This window comes from Varanus komodoensis, unplaced genomic scaffold, assembly GCF_004798865.1.
Source record: "Varanus komodoensis strain SLA01 unplaced genomic scaffold, ASM479886v1 scaffold48, whole genome shotgun sequence".
In the NCBI taxonomy this organism is placed as follows: Eukaryota; Metazoa; Chordata; class Lepidosauria; order Squamata; family Varanidae; genus Varanus; species Varanus komodoensis.
The window spans coordinates 2,553,444-2,576,240 of NW_025336059.1; the positions used below are offsets into that span (position 1 = coordinate 2,553,444).

The 22,797-nt window shown below is 51.0% G+C and overlaps 1 protein-coding gene across 1 annotated transcript; it reads left to right on the plus strand.

Annotated features, from left to right (window-relative positions):
- The first annotated feature begins 4,740 nt into the window (after positions 1–4,740).
- SLC25A33 (solute carrier family 25 member 33) lies at positions 4,741–19,697 on the plus strand. The gene is made up of 7 exons (XM_044445489.1): positions 4,741–4,883; positions 10,645–10,824; positions 13,248–13,325; positions 15,610–15,710; positions 16,740–16,806; positions 17,468–17,748; positions 19,156–19,697. Exons 1-7 carry the CDS (start codon positions 4,825–4,827, stop codon positions 19,356–19,358), a joined length of 969 nt encoding a protein of 322 aa, XP_044301424.1. The 5' UTR covers positions 4,741–4,824; the 3' UTR covers positions 19,359–19,697.
- The last annotated feature ends 3,100 nt before the right edge of the window (positions 19,698–22,797 follow it).

Below are 22,797 nucleotides of genomic sequence, written 5' to 3' on the forward strand. Positions count from 1 at the left end.
TTTTCTTTTTCTCACACCGGCCAAATTTCACTGAGTTCCATTCCTCAGTTAGGCATCAAAGAGAGCCAGATTAAAGCCGGCCTGTCTGACTGTGGAGGCGACTGGGTACAAGCGGGTGCCTTTAGTTGCTCTGAGAGTCACTGTCTGTCTCCCCCTTTGCACCCACACCCTGGCTCCTTGCTCAGGCTCCATCCATTCATCCCTCCTCCTCCTCTGGTCCATTGGCAGCTTGCCCACCCCATAGGGAATGAGTTGCCTGGTTACCATGCAATGGAGCTTGTCGAGATGGCTTTCACATCCTGGTGGCGGCATGACTGAAATACCAAAAGGGCAAAGAGAAAGCAGTTTAGAGCCGATTCCTGGGCCATTTGTGGGTCAAGGAAGCCATTCTGGCCCTCGGCTTTCCTCAGAGACTCCCACAACCGATGCTGATCTTAATATCTTAAGCCCCCAAACACACGATTCCTATTTCAGGTTATGTTTCCCATGGTTGGCCTGCATGTTATTTCCAGTTTGGGCGTCTTCACATGCATTTCACTTCGTCACCTCGTTTTCTTGCTCCATAGCTGGGCGCTCACAATATTCTCATTCCACCTGTCGGCCCTCGTGCTACCAAACACGTGCGAAGTGCTTTCTGTGTATTGGGACCGCTTGCCCATTATGATAAAGTGCTATATTTCTCTCTGCTGATCTAGCAATCTCAAATAATCTCAATGAGACACGGAGGGCACCAGATGCCTTCTTAAAAATGATCTCCACCCTTCCCACTCGTAACCTTTCCTTTCATTTTACGGTGTCCCTGGGCTTTAATCCCGGAAGGCCAAGTCCAGTGAGGGGACCGCTTGCAAAACGGCAGATAGGCCATGCTGGCTGGGAATAATGGGGGTCGTAGTTCGACACCCAGTTGGGGGTGGCTGAGGCGTCGTTCCCCTCCGGCTTTGTTTGGCTGGTTGCTTTGTCCTGCATCGCCCTGCCCCCCCCCCCCGCCCCCAGCTTGGCCCCCTGCAGGTCACCTCTCTGCTCCTCCCATGGGCAGAGCAAGCCACTGTGGCAGATCCGATTCCCCCTCTCCTACTTGTTAAAAGGTTATTTGGCAGGCTTTCGAAGTGAACAGACCAGTTCTGTCCCAGAGCTGCGTGGAGGTTATAAATAATCCTTTGGCAACACGTGTGCCAGTAGATGCAGGCTTAGCCTTTGCGGCTGATCGGATGTCCTTCCTGCTGCTCTGATTTGTGCAGCCGGTGGGTGCGAAGGAGGGCGGTGGCCGAAGCCCAAAATGCACATTTTGCAGTATTCACAGCTGTGTTCAGCAATCTCTGCACACAGGATTCTGCCTTTTTGTGGGCCGGTTTGCAAGTCATGGCTGCAAGAGATGGGTTGTTTATCCGATTATTATTTCAGGGTTTTGCATACCTGCTGGCTGCGACTGTCTCAGGACAGTCACAGCCTCTGATAAGAATCGGTTCTGTGTCCTGTGAGCCCAGATGCGACCCAGTCCACATGATCACAAAAGCACACCTGTGGCGGCTTCCGTGACAGGTTTTCATGCGTGCCACCTGCCATTTTGAATATGCAAGCCATGGGTTTTCCCAGGGTGATCGGAGGGTTGTTTAACTTTTAAATAGCCCACGATACCGATTCACACGATGCAACAAGCCATCGTGTACTCCCACCACAGCCTGTGTGTTTTAGGTGAATTATTTTATTTATTATTTATTTATTAAAACGTTTTTATGCCGCCCCATTCGCCAAAGCCTCGGGGCGGCTTACAACAAATAAGTTAAATAACATTTTAAAATATATACATTAAAATAAATAACAAATATACAATATAAAATAAGAATTAACGCACAGTGACTTGCCATGACATGCAAACAGGATTGTTCATTGTGGGTTAAACAACCCTAAGCAAACTTCCAATTAGCTCTTGGGTTAACTTTGGGTTGTTTAGCTGTAAGAACTAGACGTTCTCCCCTTTGGGGCCTTCTATAAATGAACATGGAGATTAATGGAATTCTGAGCACTTTCTTTGGTCATTTTACCTGTGCCTGCAGGTAGCTTGGTACCAACAGGTGCCACATTAAAACCCCAAGAATAGGCAGCATGAGGGTCGTGTTGGGCAGACACCCAAGTCCTTAAGCACTAGGTTTGGGGCAGACCTACTGGTCTGGGGGTGAAGGTGAAGGCTGTTATCATCTGAACCATGTAGCTCCAGGTAAGCCTTCAGCAAAATGAAGCTCAGCGGGCCAATTCTGTCTGCAAACAAACCCTTATCAGGCATATACTTGGATGAAATGCCAGAAGCGAAAGGTCAGCCGCTGAACTTGAATGAAGCAACCTGCTGCTTTCCCCTTTCTCCCCCAAATCCCATCATGTTCCGCGTACCTTTGACTGGGTCTCTCGAAGTATTTATGGGTGAATATAAGGAAGTTACTTCTGACATGCCTTTGTTTAAGAAAACAGAAACAAAGTCCAGTTCATCAAGATTTTCAACTCTTTTTCAAGTTTTGAATAAGGACAAAGGTTTATTAATTTTTTTAACACTTTGAGCAGAACCTCAGACTTGTTGTCCCTCCGAGGCTGGGAGCAGGAAAATGCAGAGGCCCTTCTGCTTGGAGAGTTCAGCTGAGATGTTTCTTGCCACACAGGGTGAAACCTCAAAGCCGCAAGACTTATCTCTGGGGCAAGCACTTAGGGGGAATTCCAGGGGGCAGGGAGATGAGGGGTGGATGCTCTGGGTGCCTCAGCCCCTTCTCCTGGCAAAGGGAGGGGAGCATTTAAACAGTTGAAAACAAACCATGCTTTAGGGGGTAAGGGGAGGGTGCAGAAGGATTGGTGCTCCTTTCTCCCTGGACAGGAGGCCCTGTGGTCGAAAGCTTGCAAGGAACTGCATTCAGTCCTCTCTCTTGGTGGCCAGGCGGTATAGTCCTGAGCGCTCTTTGCTGCCTCTGGTACCAAAGGCAGTGTGCCTACATACCCCAGCTGATGGGGAAGATGGGCGGGAGGGTGCGATTGTGGTAGGATCCTGTGAGCAGCTGGTTGGCCATTCTGGGAACAGAAGAACACTGGCCTGGACAGTCTCCAGGTTCAACAAAAGGCCTTGTTGTCTTTTCCATAAGGCATTCCACTCCCCCCCCCGCCTCCTTGACCTCTCAGATACAGCCCCCGTCCAAAATTATCCTGCATCCCGTGACTGACAGCTGCCTCTTCGGCACGGATCGCGTGACAGGAGCGGGGCGTGCGTGTCTGTATGTCTGTTTGCGCACCCGGCTTGCAAAATAGATTGGACTGCAAAAGGTTGCCCAGGTCACGCTCTACTCCCAGCAGTGTGACCAAGGTTCATGAGCTCGTCTCTCGCTGGAAAGGCACAAATAAACAGAGGGAGGTTTTGGAGGGAACGCTGGTGTCCAAGGCCCGGATTTTTAGCCAGCTGTCCATCAAAAGTTCTGTGGAGCAGCTTACAAAAATCCCAGAGCAGGCAGCCCCTGTGTTTAGGCTTGCAAGCCACAAAGGCGGGCGATATGAGGAAAGGGGTTGGAAGGGGGAAGGAAGAAGAGCAGCTCTTCCATACTTGTTTTGGTTATTCCGGTGGGTGGGAAAAGGCTCAAGCCAACTGTTCTGTATGGCATCTGTTGGCCTTCTAGGCCGTCCATTTCTGGTTTTCTTCTGCAAGCAAAAGGGTTACATGGTTATACTAGATTATCTTGTGCAGTTTCTTCTCTGTTTGCGCAACAGAGAAGGTGTGATCCATTCAGGTCCATCAAGGGTCGGCAGGCCTCACTTGGAACAAGTTTGGACGAGAATGCTGAGCTCCACCGATTTGAGTTGTGGGTCTCAGAAAATCCAAAAATGGAGGCTTAATGGTGTAAACAATGGCCTACTAGGAAAGCTAGTGCGGCGTGGTGATCAGAATTGGGACTGGGACTTGGGAAATCCAGGTTTTAGTCCCCACTTAGCCACGGATGGCACTGGGCCAGCCACTGGTTCTCACCCTGGCCTACCTCACGGGGCTGTTGTGAAGCTAAAATGAAGAGGAAGGGAGCCTTGTGAGCTGCCTTGAGCTTCTTGCAACAAGAAAAAAGGCAGGACATAAATGTCACGGCAAGAAGATTTCACAGCCGTAATCCGAAATGCGCTTTGTGGTTGTGTATTTGCCATTTTTAACCAACGCAGCAGCCAGTAGGGCTATGCCAGGACCCCTCCCCTGGCATCCGAGGGGCTGTTTCTTGCTTTCGAGTAAATACTTCTAGGATCGCAGGCTTACTCATGGGACGCTGAGCCGGCTTACTCGGGCGTAAGTCCAGCGGGCCTGCCAGGATCGACGCCCGCCTCCCTCCGAGCGAGCCAATCCCCTCGCGAGCCCGTTCCACTACCTCCCATTCATAAAAACGCGCGCACGCAAGGCACGCAAGGCACGCACAAAGGGGCCGGCGCCGCCCGGGGAGGCGAGGCCCCGCCCACTCGCTCTCCCTCTGCGGCCGGCGCTCTATTACGCGCGCCGCCCCAGCCGCGCCTCCCGCGCGCCGCGCCTATCGCGCCGCTCGGAACGCGGTGACGTCAGCGGTCATGCCCGCGCCACGCCCTTTCCTTTCCACTTCGCCGCCGGCCGGGCGGCCTCGTGGTTGGCTCGGCGCGCACGTGGAGCCCGCCGCCGGCGTCGCGTGATCGGGAGGCTGGGTCGGCGCAGGCGCGGCTCGCTCCGACCGTTCGCAGTCCCGGCGGCGGCGGCGGCAGCAGCAGCGGGAGCGGCGCCGCGCCGCGCACGGCTCGGCTCGGCCCGGCTCGGCCCGGCGGCGGTGGGCGGTCGGCGGTGGGCGGGCAGGCATGGCCGGCGGCGGGACCGCGCAGGAGAAGAGCACGTTGCTGCACCTCTTCGCGGGAGGGTGAGTCCCCCTCCTGGTCGCAGCGCCTTTTCCTTTTCCGCGCATCTTTCTCCCGCTCCGTTGATTCTCGCGCCCCCCTTCCCCATTCATCTCGCCCTCTTCCACGGCCTTCATCCTCCTCTTCCTCCTCCTCTTTCCCCCATTCATCTTTGCTGCTGCTCTGCTCTTCCTTTCCCCCACTCATCCTTTCCCTGCCCCGCTTCTCCTTCCTTCACCTCCCAACACATGCGCGCACTCCTTCCCCCTTTCCCCGCTCTCCTTTCCTGCCTTCCATCTCCTGCAGTCCTGGAGCTGGAGAGGATTCCAAAGGGATCCCATTGCCTGGCCTTTGTTTGCCTGAGGCTTTTTGCCTCTGCAGCAAAGAGTAAAGCAGCCTTTCCCATCCTGGGCCCATCCAGATATTTTGGACTTCACCACCCATCAGCCACAGGCTGCATGGCCAGCAGTGCTGGGAGGCATGGCCCCCAACGTTTGGAGTAGAGCGGCCTTGTTCTGTGGCAGTGCACTGTTGTCTCGTCTGTCAGGCATCCCAGGCACTCGTTTGGCACCGGCTTTCCAAAGGACCATAGATTTAAGGGGGGGACCCAGAGGTCATCCAGTCAACCCCTTCACCAGTGCAGAGAGCTTTTGTTACTGCATCCCTGATGGGCAGGCATCCCCCTCTGCTCCAAAAACGTTGATAAAGGAGAGCCCACCAGCTTCTTCCTAGTGTTCGGTCAGAATCCCCGTTCTTGTAACGTAACCTTGTATTTGTGTTATCTGCTCAGAGGGTCCTTGGGACGAATTGCATTGCAGAATGTCAGCTGAATATATAAATAATAAACAATAGGAATAGGAACATAATAGGGCTTTGTGGGTTTGGGCCCCAACCTCTGAAGCAGAATTGGTCCATCCAGAGTAGCAAGCATTCATAGCCTGTATGAATTTGTCCAGTCACCCTTTAAAGCCACCCCAACTTGAAGCCATCCCAAAATCCTGAGGAAGTGGATTCTAGAGTTTAAATGTGTGCTGTGAGAAATGATGCGAGTTGCGGAGTTTCCTTCCAATAAGACTAGGTCTGCTGCTTTGAAATGTTAGCCCAGGGGGAGGGCAGCTGTGTGCCCCCCAGATGTTTAGGATTTCAACGCCCATAAATTCTTCAACACCGGCCGTGTGACTGGAGCGGTAATTCAGCAATGCGGAGAGTTTCTGGCTGCCTTCCCCCTGATCTAGAATGTCAGATCAGAACAGTGGAGACCCAAGTTCTCCCACTGTGGGAAGCTCAGTGGGTGAACTCACAGCACAGCTATGCTGGCTGGGGACGATGAGAGTTGTAGTCTGGCGACACTGAGAACCACGGAGTTGTGCTGGCGAGAGCATTGGACTGTGAGCTTTGTGTTCTAGTCTCCCTTTGTCCATAAAATTCAGTGGCTGATTTTGGGGCTCACTCATTCTCAGCCTACCCTACCTTGCAGGGTTGTTGTTGCATGGATAAAATGGAGCTATGTCAGCTACCGGGAGATTCTGGCAGAGAAAGAAAACATGGAATGCAGGTGCAATATAATAATAACAATACCTGGCAAGGCACACATTCCCCATCCCTGCTTGTAGTGTGTATGTAACTTTTCAAAAGTGCCCCCCTTACCCAACAACCATCATCAGCTTCATCCAACACGGGCAATGCAGTGGTCAGGGATTATGCGAACTCAAGCCCCAAACCATCTTGAGGTGGCCAGTTTTGGAAAAGCATTTCCGGAGAGTGCGATTCTCATGCCTTCTTTTATCAGCCAGTTGGTGTAACACAAAAGCGAAATGAGAGGCTTTCATGGCCTTTTCAAACTGCTGGTTCCGTTCACACGACTGATGCACTCTTCAGGGAGGTAAACTTCCCTTTTTGTGTTTTGCATGCACACTTAGAAATGCCAAGGTTGTCACACTGCAGCGCAGGGGCCCTTTCTTCCCCTCCAAGTCACCAGCTCTTGTGTGTATTCCTTTTTGTGGTGTGGAAGCCAGGCTGGGGGTCATTTCTGTTCTGCTTCAGCTGCCTCACGGCCCACCATCACGGCCCCCCCCCCCCCTTTGGCTGCACAATTGTCATACTTTGCAAAGGCTCCGCCGTTCTTTGCTGGCCGTGTGTCCCGATGCAGCTGCTGTCTTGTGCAAAGCTGTGTTGAAGACACATCTTTCAATAGCTGCATCACTGTGGGCTCAAACATTGCTGGGGAGAGACGTGTGCTTTCGGTGTTGCGGAACCTGTGAGGATATTTCTGTGCAGGGCATCTCCTGCGTGTGTTTTGCACTCATGGCATTGTGAGGATGCAAACCCGTTTTGCTTTCAATTTCCAAAAATGCAGAACTTGCTTCAAAGCGGCATGTGTCTGTGTCTGTGTGTGTTTATTCAGAAGGATGTCTTGCGTGGCATTCCGTGGGGCTTGTTCCCTGGCGAGTGAGCTCAGGTGCCACGGAAAGCACCCATTTTGTGTGTGGGTGTGATTATTTTCAATTAGTGTGTCTTCCCAGGGACTGCAAAAATGCCAGTGCCCTTCAGTCCGGAGGAGGCATACGGGGCTAGAAAAGGCTGACCATGCATGAGGTTTGGGTTGTTACTTTCTGGTTTGTTCTGATGTGTGAACCAAGCCACAGTAACCAACCATAAATAAACCACAAACCATCTAGAAAGAGAAGCCATCATTTGTTGTCGAGTTCTGACCTTCGGGCTAATTAACCCATGGTTTGTTGTTGTTTGAACTGTGGGTAGTTTAGGGGATTTTTCACCATGCTATAAAGTTGGCGACCTCTCTGAAGCATTGTTTTGTAGAAAGAAGTACTCTCTTCTGAAGTCACAGTTCATCAGTTTAATTGGCTGGTGATTATGGTTTTGATAGCTCAGTTCTGTGCTTCCACACAATCATGCCATTTTTATCCTTTGTGTGTATATTTCAAAGCTCAGCCAACCAACCCTTAAAACTATGTGAACATTGCGCACAACCACAACAGTTGTTTTGTGGGGGCAGTGGAAAGCCGTAGACAACCTTGGATGTTTCTGGTTGTGACATATCACCTCTTAGCATATCAACATTTGTCTTGCCTTTATTTTTTTTATGTTGCCTTCTGAGTTCATTCATAAGGCTTTCCAGGTAAACCTTGATCCTTGAAATATTTGCACCTTCCCCTCCCATTAACCCCGTTCGGTATAATCAGGGTCAAAAAGGATGATGGGCCAAACATTTTCATGGGTTCAGCTCTTCTCTCCTGTCTGGGGTGGGAGAAGCGTGGCTTCTCCCAAAAAGCTGCCAAATGCTCTGAAAGCTGCCAGATGCTTCGTCAAATTTTGGCTCGGCATCACCTGCTCCCATTGCAGTTATCTTCCCTAGCGCCGCAGGATTCCTTCCTGGGACGTTTGCAGCCTTGAACCCCGTTCCTTCTGCACGCAAGGGACATGTTCCTGCCTTGAACTACAAGACCATCCCTTTAACAATGCTCATATCCATAAAAAGCAGAGTGTGCGGAGAGTGGGAGCGGTCCTCGAAGGGAAGGGTCACAGGAGTTCAGGCGCGGCAGAGGAGAAAACAGGCAGCGATCCGGGGCCGCCTGCCAACTCGTGGAGAGAAGCTGGAGAGTTAGCGAATGGGCGGCGGACCTCGGGGGGGGGCACACGGGGGTGTGTGTGTGTGTGTGCGCACGCTGTCAGAATACCCGGCACGCTGACAGCGGGTGCTGGGTACACGAGCATCCCGGCTGACCCCGTGCCTTGCTTTTAGAAGGATGCTTGTGGAAGGACCACCGTGTTTCTTCACAAACGGCTATTTTGCAGCTCATGTGCCCTATGCAACTCCGTTGTTAAAATCCGATTAGAGTCTTTGGGGAATGGATACCCCCAAGGGCCATAAACACGGTCCCGACCATCGCAGGGGCCGGTTGCTGGTCAACGAACCGGCAACTCGGGGCAGGGGGTTGCTTGTTTCTCCCACCAACCTGCTTTCTTCTCTGCTTGTTTGACTTTTCCGTCTAATTTTCACATGACCCGGATGGCCTCCTCTGGCGGCATATTTAGCTGTTAAGAAGCGCTATTAAAAGACAGCGGAGGAAGAGCTTAGCTGGAATGGATCTCTGTGCCTTTTTAAAAAAAACACTGAGTATGTGTACCTGGGATGTGGAAGGAAGTCCCCAAGCCAGAGCCAAGGGGATGAGTGGCGCTTAGAAACATAGAAACTGAGCGAGTCAGAAGGGACCTCCCGGGTCATCTAGTCTGACCCCCGGCTCCAGCCGGCTCCGCTCATGACATGCCCACCACTTCTATAACTTGCTGTTTTGAGGTTGTCCTCACACCTCCCTGTGTGGTAGGGGAAGGGTCTTCGCGTTAGACAGGGCACCTGGAGCACGGGGGGAGGGTTGCTATTTTGGGCCAGCCGCTTTGCCTTTCGCTCTTCCCCATCATGCCTCTGGGTCACCCACGCCTAGAACGTGGCCCCGAGCCTGAAATACTGCATGTCAGCTGCCTTCCTCAGTTCTGCTGGCCAAATCACCAGCCAGCTGCTTTAAGAGGCCCTTCTGGGACGGTCCAGCGGTTGCGTTGTGCATTGCAAAGATGCGGTGCCACTGTTGGTGAGCAACAGAGTCCCAAAGGCCTCCTCAAATCAGTGAAATAATCTTTTTGGCTGCAAGGGCCTGTCCTCCAGACTGATTCCCTTTCACTCCAGTGGGCACGTGAACAGCGCAGGAAAGAAAAATGCGGCCCCTGTGCAGGTTGCCGCTGCTGTATTTGCAGAGCTCAAAAGCCAATGTCAGACCTGGCTCTATACACCGTGTGGAGTGACAGGCAGATAACAGCTGGCTTCCAGAGCCCCCTCCGTGCCTGCCTGCCGTTCTGCAGACTCGGCAAGGGACCCTGATCATCGTCCTGCGCTCGGCGTTGCTCTTTGCAGAAATCAAATGGATTCAAACTGACTCGGAAGGCTGCCGTTGCTTTCACTAAGCAATGAGCCGCTCCGGATGCTTTCGCACCCCTTCCCTCTCCGCCTTTGGCCCCTGCCCAGTGACACATGCCATGCTGAGCTCAAGGGGTCTAATTCTGTGTGAGGCTGTGGTCCTGGGCAAAGATGCAGCACCCCCAGTGTGCTCTGAAGGTTCCCATGGAGAGGATCCTCACTGCCGCCTGGGCGTATTGCTTTAAGGTTTGCACGGCTCGAAATTCCAGCGATTCCTTTTCTGCATGACTAGGACAGAAGGAAGCAACATTTATTGGCAATTCCAAGCAAGAATTGCTTGGTATGTGTTCCTAAGGATTTGCTGGGATTGTCATCAGGGACTATTGCCCTCCAGATCTTCTGAGTCACATCTTTGTATTCACAGAGGATTCTGGGTTGCATCACAAACCACATTCTTCCATTCCTATAAACCAGCCTTTCCCAAAATCCAGTCTCCGGGCACTGTCTCGCCCACCGAGATGTTGTGGCCGTGAATGATGGGGCTTGCCACTGGCTGCTGCAGGAGCAGAATCTGGCTAGGCCACAAGGGCCTTTCCTATGTTCTTAGGTCCCTATTCAGCTTTCTGGGTTGGCATTGCCCATGTTTACCACCAAGCCCCGGCACTTGACGTTCTCCCTCGGCCTCAGTTTTTTGCTTCTGTGCCTCATCCATTACATGAACTGAGTGGCAAGCCAACCCAGATGTCCAGCGTTTTTAACTGGAGTGTTTCAAACAGGTTTCCCATTAACGAGTCGCGTGCAGGTCTTGGTTTTGCTTTGCTTTTCCTTACCGTTTGGTGCACTGCTTTTCTCAGGTGTGGCGGGACGGTTGGCGCCATCTTCACCTGCCCGTTGGAAGTGATTAAGACAAGGCTGCAGTCTTCGAAACTGGCGTTCCGGGCAGTGTACTACCCTCAAGTCCACCTGGGGACCATCAGCGGAGAAGGAATGGTCCGGCCTGCCTCTGTCTCTCCGGGCCTCATTCGGATTCTCAAGTGAGTCCAGCTCCTCAGCGTTGGCTTTGCTCGGTTGACGGCTTTTGTGTGGGACTTTCAAAGTGCCCAGGCAACTCTCTTGGTACCAGGCTCCCTTCCCCTTCTCATTTTCACTTGATTCAGGTCTATCAAGTCATTACTGATTACTGTATTATTGTATTATATTTGTTTGCAAAGCAGAATGCTGCCCTCCGGTCCCCTCTGCCTTCGGGTGAGCAGCGCTTCTGTGTTTTGTGCTCGCTCTGCAGCTTTTGCAACTCGGATCTTGGGCAAGTCGCCTTTTCTTTTTCTTTTAGTTGCACAACCTTGCGTTCTGGGAAATCATTGCCTTGGGCTCATCATTGCAGCCATTCAATGCACCCCCCTCCCCGTTTTGAGAGAATGCCCCGAATGCATGAAATTCCAGATGTGGCCAGCAAGCTGCAATGGGGGGGGGAGCCAAATGGAGCTGCCTAGGCTGTGAGGGGGGGAGCAGCCCCATAGCTTGGTGACAGAGGGCCGGCTTGGCAGGCAGGCAGGCAGGCCTGGGTGCAGCACCTTTTGCCTTCAGGTGGGCAAGAAGAAAGACCCCCGTCTGAAAACGAGGGGAAGCTGTTGCTGCTGCTTTGTGTGGACCAGATGAGACAACTTGGAGTCTTCCAGCTGTTTTGGACTATTGTTTGCCTCACTTATTCATGTTTACTGGAGCTGATGGGAGTTAATGGCCAGAATCTTTGGAAAACACCAGATGGATTGTTCCTTGGCTGTAAAAGTGCTGAATTAAATGGTCTGATAGCGCAGCTCTTTATCTTTCTGCTTGCTGCGTTTTTCCTCCAAGCCCCGAGTGGTGGACACAAGACAGAGGCCTTCTCAGTGGTGGCTCCACAGCCTCCAGAAACACCTCTAGGGAAGGCTGCATGGGTTCATCAGACAGAAAAGTCAGGAACATTTTTAACTGAACTTATTTTATCTGTATTTTATTTTATGTTGACTGAACTTATTTATGATAAAATCTTCATTTTAATCTGAATCCTGCTGCGATTCAGTTTTTAACTTCAACTCACCCACTGCCGGAAGGCAGGCCCTGAAATTGCGTTCAGTCCTTGGAAGACGAGAAGCTGCCCGGCCTGAGCTTAGGGCGGTTTGCACGGCTGCCGTTTGTTTGCAGCAAAGGGGAGATTCTCATCACGTCAGGTGCCTTCTCTCCTGATTGGTGGCCCCACAACTTTTGGCAGGTGGATTTTCCACCTGGAAGAGTGCCCTGCTGAGGGGGTGAATAGGTGTCTCTCTTCACCGAGTTTACTGCGTCTGCATTTTCTGTTGCTCTTTGGCTTGTGCTAAGGACGGCGCCATGCCTGACAAAACAGCCTGGTGGAAAATCTTTAAACAGATCACCGTGGTGGAACCCATGGCTTCCACAGGCAGTTGGCCTGAATCCTTATGGAGAGGGTGGAATCAGCCACGCAGTGCTCCCAGGGCTTGCCAAGAAGTTGCCGAGCAAAAGGGCAGCGCTCATTTGGCCTGTTTGACCTGGCCTGTGGAAACGTAGCTTTCGAGTGAGACCTTACTGTACTTCTGGGAGGGGGGAGGAAGGCTGCCAGTTTTACGACTTAGCCTTTCAAGGGACTAGTGTCTTGTGTTTCCATGTTGGCTGAAAAACAGATCCCCTTTTCTGCAGCCCACCTGGCAATACAGGATGTTGACATCTTGGCAGGCTAGTATGAAGCAAAATACCTTCTGATATTAAAAGCGATGTACACAAGCAAAGGTCAAGTTTCTCCAGCCTCCTGAGTCACCTGCCCGGGATTCCTGGTTGCCTATGCCAAGCAGGTGCGCTGTTAAATAAGAGAGTGAGCTGTTGGCTATTTCTGGAACTTTTGAATCCGCATTCCTTCACAAAGGGGCAAGAAAGTTTCCAGTGAGGCCGTTAAAATGCAAGAATCGCCGAATCACAAGCCAGGGAGGTAAAATAAGGGAATTGCAAGTGCAGGAGAGCCCTTTCAAACCGGGTGTCTAAAAGCCAGTGGTAAGGCAGCCAGCTTGCCGAAGGTTGGCGTCTAGACGGTGCCTGGAGGGGAGACCAGCTGGGGACCCCAAATAGCCATGCCAGAAGCAACAGCTGACTCTCTCAAGTGCTCCTTAGCAGACCGTAAATCCAGGAGTCGCCTGCCGTTTCTTCCACGTGCTCCGTCTCCTGCTTGTCCTCCTCCCCATGGCGGTTGTTTGGGCTGCGGTAAGAGGCGGGTGGGAAAGCGGACTGCAAGTGATGCGGGGGGGGGGGCTTTTCAGTGGGGCCCTGCTTGTCCAGAGGTCCTCAGCCACAGCCCAGCCCTGAACCTTCCAGTGCAGTCGGCTCTTCCCCCCGTGGGGCACTTCCCGTTTGCAAGCCCCCCTCCAAGGTCGTGCTGAGAGCTCACCTTTCTCCGTCTCTTTCTCCCCTGCAGGTCCATTTTGGAAAAGGAGGGCCCGAGGTCTCTCTTTCGAGGGCTGGGACCAAACCTGGTTGGAGTGGCGCCGTCAAGGTACAGATCGGGGGGCGGGGATGGGCCATCTAATTTTTCAGAATGCATGTGCTAATTTTGGGGGGGGGGGTCATTTAGATTTCCCACAGTGCTTCAGGGCGGCATGATGGTGCTGTTTGGATTCGGGGTGGTCGGTTCCACTGAAATAGCTGCCTGATAACGTTTGATCTTAAAAACACGCCAATGAAGGATTTCATGTGCTTGATGCAGATTTCTTGTCCTGCCCCATCAGTAGGGCTTCGGGTGTGTGGAAAGGTGCACGGCGGGCTGTATGAATGCCCAGTACAAAAAATTGCGTTGGACCCCATCTGTGCCTACCAGAACCTACAGTTCCCACCAGCCTCAGCCAGCATAGACAAGGGTGAGGGCTGATGGGAGCTGTAGGCCATAATTTCTGGAAGGCCACAAGTGGCCAGACTCGGTCATAAAACTATGCATTTTGATAACATCACAAAAATAGGCGTTTCTGTCTGTTCCCAGGGCAGTATATATTTAATTTTCTCATTGTACAGGAGAGGAAGTTTCTGTGGGAAGGAAATTTCATATCCATCTAATCTCAAAAAAGTAAAGTTTCTAGACCTTAACACTGTCAAGACTGGCTTGTTATGGTGTCGGTAAATAACAGGCGACAATACCGGCTTGAGGAGGGTGCTGAGCTGGATGGTAGTCAATCAAAGAAGGAGCCGTTCGAGGAATTTCCCATCGTTGCTCATGCAATTCCACATGGTTCGAGGTGAACCGTACAACATTTCTCTGTCTCACTCTTGCATGTAGGGTTTCTCTGCCAGTAAAATGCATAGATTTCCCCAGCATTACCTCCCTGTTTCTAGAGGATCCCGTTCAGGAGTACGATTGGTACATTTCTTTTATTTTTGTACTACCCAGTAGCCAAAGCACTCTCGCCTTTCACAGCAGTTCATAAATCCACAAATCACAAATCCATACCATTTCAAAATATGAAAGGTTAACACATTTGGGCAGCTACATACATTTGCAATAAGTAGACTGGATGAGTTAAAAGGACCCTTGATCGGAAGTAAGAGACTGGCTTAACCTGGCGCTGAAAAGGTGGTAGCATCAGAGCCAGACCGGTCTCCATGGGGAGATCATTGCACAGTGGTGGGGCCGCCCCCAAAAAGACCCTCGCCCTTGTGGTTGTCCTCAAAGCCTCCCCCAAGGTCTGCCTTGGAGGAAGGCCTTGGCTGTTTGGTCATGTCAGGTGAGGAGCGCCGTGTACGGCTTCAGAGCTAAAAGCAGCGATTGTAACTAGCAAAGCATCTTCTCCCCTCTGTAAAAACAGCAAAGGAGGGTTTGTCCCTTGGCTGACCTGCCGTCTTCTTCTGGAGGGCTTGAAAGCACAGCTACAATACCGGCCTTGCCGTGAAAGGCGCTTCTTTGTTTTTTGACGCTTTCAGATGAAAACGGCCTTGTTCTAATCCCGGCGGGAAGGGGAAACTGGGGAGAGGACATCTCTGCTGAAATGCAGCAAATACGTTTTAAAAAGCGGAAGGAATTCGTGGGTGGAGCTGAAATTCACACTCGGGGAATTACCTTTAGTAGGACAAAAACCAGCCTTGCACAGAAATGTTCCCCGGAGCTCTTCCTCGGGTTCGGTGGTACAGCGGATGGAGGAAAATTTCTCTGCACATCCCCACCTGGCCTGTGGAAGAGCTCTGGAGAACTCGGAAGCTTACACATTATTGCGGAATTCTGGGTGCGGCTTAACAGTGGTATTGCCCGACGGTGGAGAAGGGGAATATGGTTAGGTTTTGGGAAGAAAAGCAGCTTCCTCTTCTGCTGGCGTTCTCCGCAGGGGTGTGCTTTGAGCCGAACGGGCTGCAGGTTTCTGCGTGAGAGCGAGAAAGAGTCTTGTGGCATTTAACGGCTGACACATTTAGGGAAAAGTCCTTCTGTATTTAGACTGAAAAAGTTTCTCGCATGTGGAAAGACTGCGCAGGGGCGCAGCAGTAAGCCAGAAGGCGTCCCCTGCCCCTGACTGAAAGACCCCGAGGTCTCCGAAGCCTCCCCACCCGGCCAGCCCCATGCCTCAGCTGCATCCCACATGCCTCGTCGTTTCTGTAAGACATTTGGGGGCAGCACCTCCGGGCATTTCCTTGCCCTCCTTTTCCATGAAACGGAGAAATGATGCAGATGGTTTTGTGGGCGGCGGCGTGCCCCCCAGGACGGGATCACGTCTCACTCGGCAGGGGGGGCCCATCTTTTACGCCCCACCCCCTGCCATCTGTGGGTCTAATCCTACATTTTCCTCTTCCTTCTTTTGCAGGGCCGTCTACTTTGCCTGCTACTCCAAGGCCAAGGAGCACTTCAACAACGTGTTCGAGCCTGGCAGCAACACTGTCCACATCTGCTCAGCCGGCTCTGCAGGTCTGCAAGCGTACTTTTTATTTAATCCCTGTTTGAAAAATTAATACTTTAATTGTGTCGAGCAGGTGCTCTGATTTTGTCTTTTATGTCATTTTTTATTGAATTATGTTTTTATACATGCGACTTTATTATTATTGTATTATTGTATTTCAGTTTTATGGATTGTGAGCCATCCCGAGGTGCCAAGGCATAAGGGACGGCATACAAACGGTTTAAACAAACAAACAAACAAACAAACAATTCATTTGACCCTTCATTCCACGCCAGAACTGGCCCCGTCCCAAGATGCCAAGGCATATGAAAGGTTTAAATAAATAAATATTTAAATAAATAAATATTTAAATAAATAAATAATCTATTCATTTGACCCTTCATTCCACGCCAGAACTGGCCCCGTCCCAAGATGCCAAGGCATACGAAAGGTTTAAATAAATAAATATTCATTTGACCCTTCATTCTACGCCAGAACTGGCCCCGAGCCAAGATGCCAAGGCACACGAAAGGTTTAAATAAATAAATAAAGGTTTAAATAAATAAATAATCTGTTCTTTTGACCCTTCATTCCACGCCAGATCTGGCCCCCGACCTAGTTGTGGTAAGCATTTGGCTGCCTGTGATTCAGGAAGCCTTCCCTGAGCTGTGCCAAGTCTATTCCTCACTCCATAGTGCCATCTAGGGACTTCCACGGTGCCTCCCTGTCTGCAGCCTTTTTTTTAGACGCTGCTTCATCCGAAATGAAGGGAACTGCATCTTGCAGAAAATAACTGGATTGGAAAATGGGGAGATGCATCCGTGGTTGTGTCTGGAGCTCAGATGCATGCAGAAATGCTGACGTTTAGGTGAACGACTGGTTAGGCCAAAAATAAAAACCAGCAAACAGTTCTGTCCTTAAGCTGTTGCAAAAAACCATTTTTTTAAAGTTGAAGGGAAATTAAGAGCTGTCCAAACCATAAAGTTCAATATGAATGCATTTATATTATCCATGTTAAAATGTACTGTTATTTCTTACCCTCTTTTCCTTCTATGCAGCCTTTATCACAAATTCCCTGATGAATCCCATTTGGATGGTTAAAACCAGAATGCAGCTAGAAAGGAGGTAAGAAAGGGGGCGGGAAAAGCCCTGCAGCGAGCAAAGATACCTCTACACAGCTCACATTCAGGACTAGCAACGTGGGTAGTATTTCAGTCCCTGCAGACATTTCTCTGCCATGTGCCACAGGTAGTCCCTTTTTGGAGAATGCACAGCTAATAGTGAAACCATGATGTGAGAGAGCTGAAAGGAAAAAAGTCTTAACCCAGGACCGTCCCAATGTTAGACTGTAACTCAGTTTGCTGGTCACTGTTTGTTTAGGCTGGGGCTGATGGGGAGTGGTACTCCAGCTCTTGCCACGTGAACCAGCAGGAGTGAGTCAGAAAGCACATCTGAACGTTCCCCTGAATTCCCTGCATGTAGAAAACTAGGAAGTCAAGGCGGCTAGCTTAGAATGTGCCGGCTCTCTGTGCAGAAACATGTTCCCAGCGCGTTAGCATATACAGCGCAGCATTTAGACAAATCTGACTCCTACTTCCTTCTTCCAGATGGTTGCTAACTGGGAACAACCAGACGCTGCTTGGACTTTTCTGTTTGACGAGATAAAACACTGAACCAAACGGAAATTGTCCCAATTTGGAGCGGAAAATAAGAGACACCGGCCTTCTGTATTAGGTATTTTGCCTGTAATCCGCTTTTTGATTTGCATTTTCCATTGCTTTTCTAGAGTCAGAGGGCTGAGGCAGAGAAACACTGTGCAGTGTGCTCGGTATGTTTACCAGACAGAAGGCATCCGCGGCTTCTACCGGGGCCTCACCGCGTCCTACGCCGGCATTTCGGAGACCATCATCTGCTTTGCCATCTACGAGAGCTTGAAGCAGCACATGCGTGAGCTCCACTTGACCCCTTCTGCTGGCGGGCCAGAGACAAAGTCCACCAATTTTTTGGGGCTGATGGCAGCTGCTGCTATTTCGAAGGGCTGCGCTTCCTGCATCGCTTACCCACACGGTATGTGGAGCCCTTTAGGGCCTGGATTTATTTCTGTTTTTCGGTTTATATCCTGCTTTTTTCCTACAAAGGGCTCAAGGCAGCTTGCGTCATTCTCCTCCTCCATCTTATCCCCACAACAGCAACCCTGTGAGGTAGGTTGGGCCGAGAGCCTGTGACTGGCCCAAAGTCCCCCAGTTGGCTCCATGGCTGAGCAGGGACTCGAACCCGGATCCTCTGAGTCCCAGTCCCGTGCTCTTCACCACTGCACCACACTGGATGCCACCTTTGCGTGCAGAAGGTCCTGGCGGCGGTGCTTCCTAACAAGAGACGTGTAACACAAGGGTTAGAATTATCTTGGGCTGTCAACCTCCCCACTGTTTAAGTTTTTTAGCCCAAGAGTATTAAGTACATCCAAGCCCAGGGTGGGGAATAATTTTAAACAAAGCTCAGCATGTACCCTTGGAAAGTTAGGTTCATTTTCCCGAGAATCTTTCTGCTCACTTTTTAAAAATATGCAATTTCCAGCCATTTCTGTTACGGAAATGCGCTTGACAACTGAGTGGCTGTGAACTTTTGCAATCATGGCAGCTGGAGAAGAGGCTTCTATTATTTTATGGGGTGGTGGTTGGAAGGGGAAACAGAGACGCATGCCTTTAAAACTTTTTGAAGATGTTTAAATGAGCAAGATTAGGACATGAGGAAATTCGGCCCTGCTTTGCATGGGTCCAGGTTCGCATTATTTTGCCCCTATAAAACGGTTAGAAGCTCTCCTATTCTGGCTAAATATTTCCTGTCAAAGTCACTTGGCTCGTGAAGAATGCAGCCCTGACTCCTTGAAGCACTGATTTTCCAGGCAAGGAAATGTTAAAGGTGCTTTTCGGAGGGTAAACAAGGCTGAAAATGTGGCAGAGTGGGAGGGGAGACACACTTCATCCTGCTCCAGAAACAGGAAAGGGGTGCAAACCAAGCCAGAGCTTAACTTTTCAATAGGCTAATATGGCAGGATTAAGAAATGGGAGTGCCGCATATTTGGAAAACAAAATTCTGGGAAGTAAACATTTAGATACTGCCCCTTTCGTGTTAACTCAGTAAGTGCTTAACTGAGAATCTACTTGCTCTTACCTGTGGGAGGTCGTCCGCCCCCGTTGCATCCCTTCCGACAGAATCAGTGTGGCGTTGCAGTTACGGACCGGACCGGGACTTGGGAGATCCAGGTTCTAGTCCCTGCTCAGCCAGGGCCTTCACTGGGTGACTCTGATCCAGATGCTGACTCTCAGCCCAAGCTACCTCACAGGGTTGTCGGAAGCAGGGAAGGCTGGGCCGAGAACTTAAGGCAACAATTCCTGCCCCAAAAATGGCGCAGAAATTCCAGTATGTTCTCACCCTGACGTTTTGTCCTGTTTCTTTCCTGCCCACCTGCCACAGAGGTTATACGGACGAGACTACGGGAGGAAGGCACCAAATATAAGACATTCGTGCAGACGGCGCGGGTGGTGTTCCAGGAAGAAGGTTACCTCGCATTCTACAGAGGACTTTTTGCCCAGCTCATGAGGCAGATCCCAAACACAGCTATTGTGCTGTCTACCTACGAGTTAATAGTATACCTGTTAGAAGACCGAGTTAAGTAGCAGACCAAGACTGGTTTTTTAAAAAAATGAAAACACAGACACATATGCAAATCCACAGAGACAAACGCCACAAAGACCCTTTCCAGTAGTAATACAGGGCTAAGACAGAGTTGAAAAGTGACAGGCTGCTTCTTTGACACACTTAAGTGTTCCCCCCCCCCCCCGACCAACAACTTTCTATGTGTACGTGTGCGCCCTTCTGGAGCCGTGCTTTCTGAAATGTGTTTTTTGTCCATGTTAATAGATAAAATAATTATTTCTTTTTTTAACTTAAAGAGGCAAACCTCTGAAATTAAAACGACGATTAAATTAAATCACACTATTTAATTTATACATCAATCTTGGGTTGTCTATAATTCTCCACTCATGCAAACACCCTTTTTAATCACATCTTCATAAACTATGGATGTCCATTCAATGTATTGAGAACCTACAGACAGATGTACATTCAAAAGGTAATTTGCTGGGTCCATATAGTATGTGGTTTTGAGTTTTGGGGTGGTTGTGCTGTGCAAACATGGCTAACAAGCCATGGCTAACTATGAACAACCTGGAAAGATAAACCATGGTTTGTTGGATTGTAAACACTGGATGGGTTATTATTATTGTTATTATTATTATAATAACATTTCTATGCCGCCCCTTGCCGAAACCTCGGGGCAGCTTACAACACGGTAAAATACAATGAAATACAATAGCACATAATAAATTACCATTAAATACAAAATACAAAAAATACATTGGTTTACAAATATAAGATTAAAATTATCAATATAAATTAAGTAAATAAAAATATAGGAGGAGAAAGAGAAGGAGGAAGAAGTTGCCCTGGCCAGATCATATGTTTCAACAATTAAAATGATGTTTAAATAAAAAGGTCTTTACCTGGCGCCGAAAAACCAGTAACGACAGTGCCAGGCGGACCTCTTTGGGGAGTGAATTCCATAGGTTGGGCGCCACCATAGATTGTCATAACGTGAGTCCAGAACAATGAGTTGTTCCTCCTTTTTGGAGAAGACCAGCGCAAAAAAATTCACCCACTCTACTACACTTGGGATTCAGGGAGGGAAACAACCCGATGCAGGAACTGAGAAAGCAAACGGCAGTTGGTTCAGATATCTGCTATGAACCCCGAGCAGGACAACAGTGCATCAGTCAACTAACCATGGGTTTGTGTTCTGTGCAAATCAGGTTAGTATTTTGGCTTCTTTTGAACATACAGCTGTTTGCCAGAGTTGCTTTCATGCGCTGCAGGCCAGCATTGCACAAGTGTAAGAATGGGCACTTGCCATAATTTGGTGGGTCACTTATTAAATTAAAATTAAAAATAGGTTTAAATAGGTATTAAATTACAATTAAAAATAGGTTTCCAGTCCCAGTCCTATCTCTCCTATCCTGCATTTACTCCTGAAAGTGCTGGGGAATGCCTGATAGGCTGTTGAGAGTTTATAATTTCCTGGTGGGCCACACAGTGCAATTCTGGCCTTTGTTTACATCAACAAAGGCCTATTCTCAAGTAGGATTTTTAAAAGGGAGGTGGCAACACAGGTACCATATGTGGTACATCATCTGAAAGGTGCCAAACCTCACGCTCAGGGGCCAAATCTTAGTCGGCCTCCCAGTTTTTGTCTAGTTTTCCCCCGGTTTAAAAGGCTGAGTTGCTGGCAGCTCAGAGCTTTCTGCTAAAATAAGCTGGAGGTTTTGCTCTGCCCCCTCTGTGGTGCAGCCCCAGAGATGGAATTTGGCCCTCGGGCTGAAGGCACTTCTGTGCCCCTGCTCTAAAGGGAACCTCTTATTCCTCCCATTGTGTGACTGCAGTGCCCCATCCTGACCCAGAAAGCCGTGCCTTGCCCCCGCTGCCCCCATCTCTGTCATCCTCCTCTCGCAGGCTGCTGGGGCAGGGGGCAGAAGAGGGACAGGCCAAGCACCTCCTGTCCGAGCCCTTCTGAAACGAAGCCAAGGACTGCCAGTTGGCCATGCCAGCTAAAACATTAACATAATCCCGCAGTTAGCATGTGCTGAGAAATGCTGCATTTTCCAGCTCAACACACACACATGGATGCATCTGTCTTTATGTTACCATGTCCCTGCCTTTTTGACAAGGTAATGGGGGTCTCCCTGGCTCACGGACACATTTAAAAAGCAGCACATAAAAATACAATAAACCAGTGGCAGTTATGCAAGAATAATAAATTCTTACGGGATGACTTGAGGCAGGAACCACCGCCCTGAGTGCCTTCAATAGCGAGGCATTTATTCAAGGCCAACCCTGTAATTGTCAAGCATGCTCTCAAGGAGCCATCTCGGACACGCTCGGAGCAGCGGTGCAATTCCCAAGGGTGCTGAGCATGGCAGGGCTTTTCCCCGTGCGTTACATTTTTTTTTTTTGATTATGAATACTTTTTTTTTGATACTGCCCATAGCCAAAGATCTCTGGGCAGTTTACAACAATAATCATAGCATCATACACTCAAGTCCCCCACCCCAGTTCAGACCAGGCCTGCCCCTGCTTAGCTTCCAAGATTAGGCAGGATCAGGCACTTCAGGCTATATGGAAGTGCATCCGATTGCCTTAAAATTCGCCCGTGGGGGGGGGGGGGTCCACAGCCTCCAGCCAAAAATGTCCGCCACGACGCGTGATCCACGCCGGCGCCCCCCCACCCCCCCGGGCGAGCTCGGCTCTCGGGGGCTGAATCACTCCCCCTCCCCAGGCTGATTCACGCAGCCCGTCTGGCACGATCCTGCCCTTTCACGCGGCCGCCCCCGACGCCCCCAGCGCCCACGCCGCGTCCTCCGTCCACGAAGCGCGCTCTATAAGAAGCCCGGGCAGGCGAGCGAGCGAGCGAGCGAGCGCGGGGAAGCACCGCGGCCGCGGACCGGCGCATGTCGTGGGGATGCCCACCCGCGGGCAAGCCGGACCCGCCGCGCGCAGAGCCTGCCCCGCGGATGAGCAGCGCGCCCGCCCGGAGGTCAGCCTCCCTTCTTCCCACGGGGTTGACTCGCAGGAAAACCGTGCCACGCAGCGCGCTCCGTTCCCTCTCTTGGGCTCGCCTTCCGCATCGTACGGACTTAAAACAACGGACCCACTGAGACCGGCAGGAGCGGAGGTCGGGCGCGCCTCCTCGGGAGCAAGTCCCCGCTCCCCCGCAGGGCTCCTTCCCAGGAACGTCGCGGTTCCCCTCGCCCGCCTGCGGCGCGCACCCCGCGCGGCTCCGACCCAGAAAGGGACGGGCGCCTGAGGCGCGCGGGGCGGGTTCGGGCGGGCGCCAGCCGTCACGCCCCTCTCCCCCGCCGAGCCGCGTGGAGCCGGGCGCGCACGTGAGGAGCGGGGCGGACGCGGCTGCTGGAGGAGGCGGGGCGGCGGAGGAAGGTCACGGCGCCGGAGGAGGAGGAGGAGGAGGCGGCGGCGGGCGAGCGGCGGCGAGCGGCTCGGCCTCGG

Coding starts and splice junctions, on each gene's coding strand:
- SLC25A33 (XM_044445489.1), top strand. CDS start 4,825: ATGGCCGGCGGCGGGACCGCGCAGGAGAAGAGCACGTTGCTGCACCTC. Junction 15,711..16,739: donor CTGCTCAGCCGGCTCTGCAG/GTCTGCAAGCGT, acceptor CCTTCTATGCAG/CCTTTATCACAAATTCCCTG. Junction 16,807..17,467: donor AGAATGCAGCTAGAAAGGAG/GTAAGAAAGGGG, acceptor TTGCTTTTCTAG/AGTCAGAGGGCTGAGGCAGA.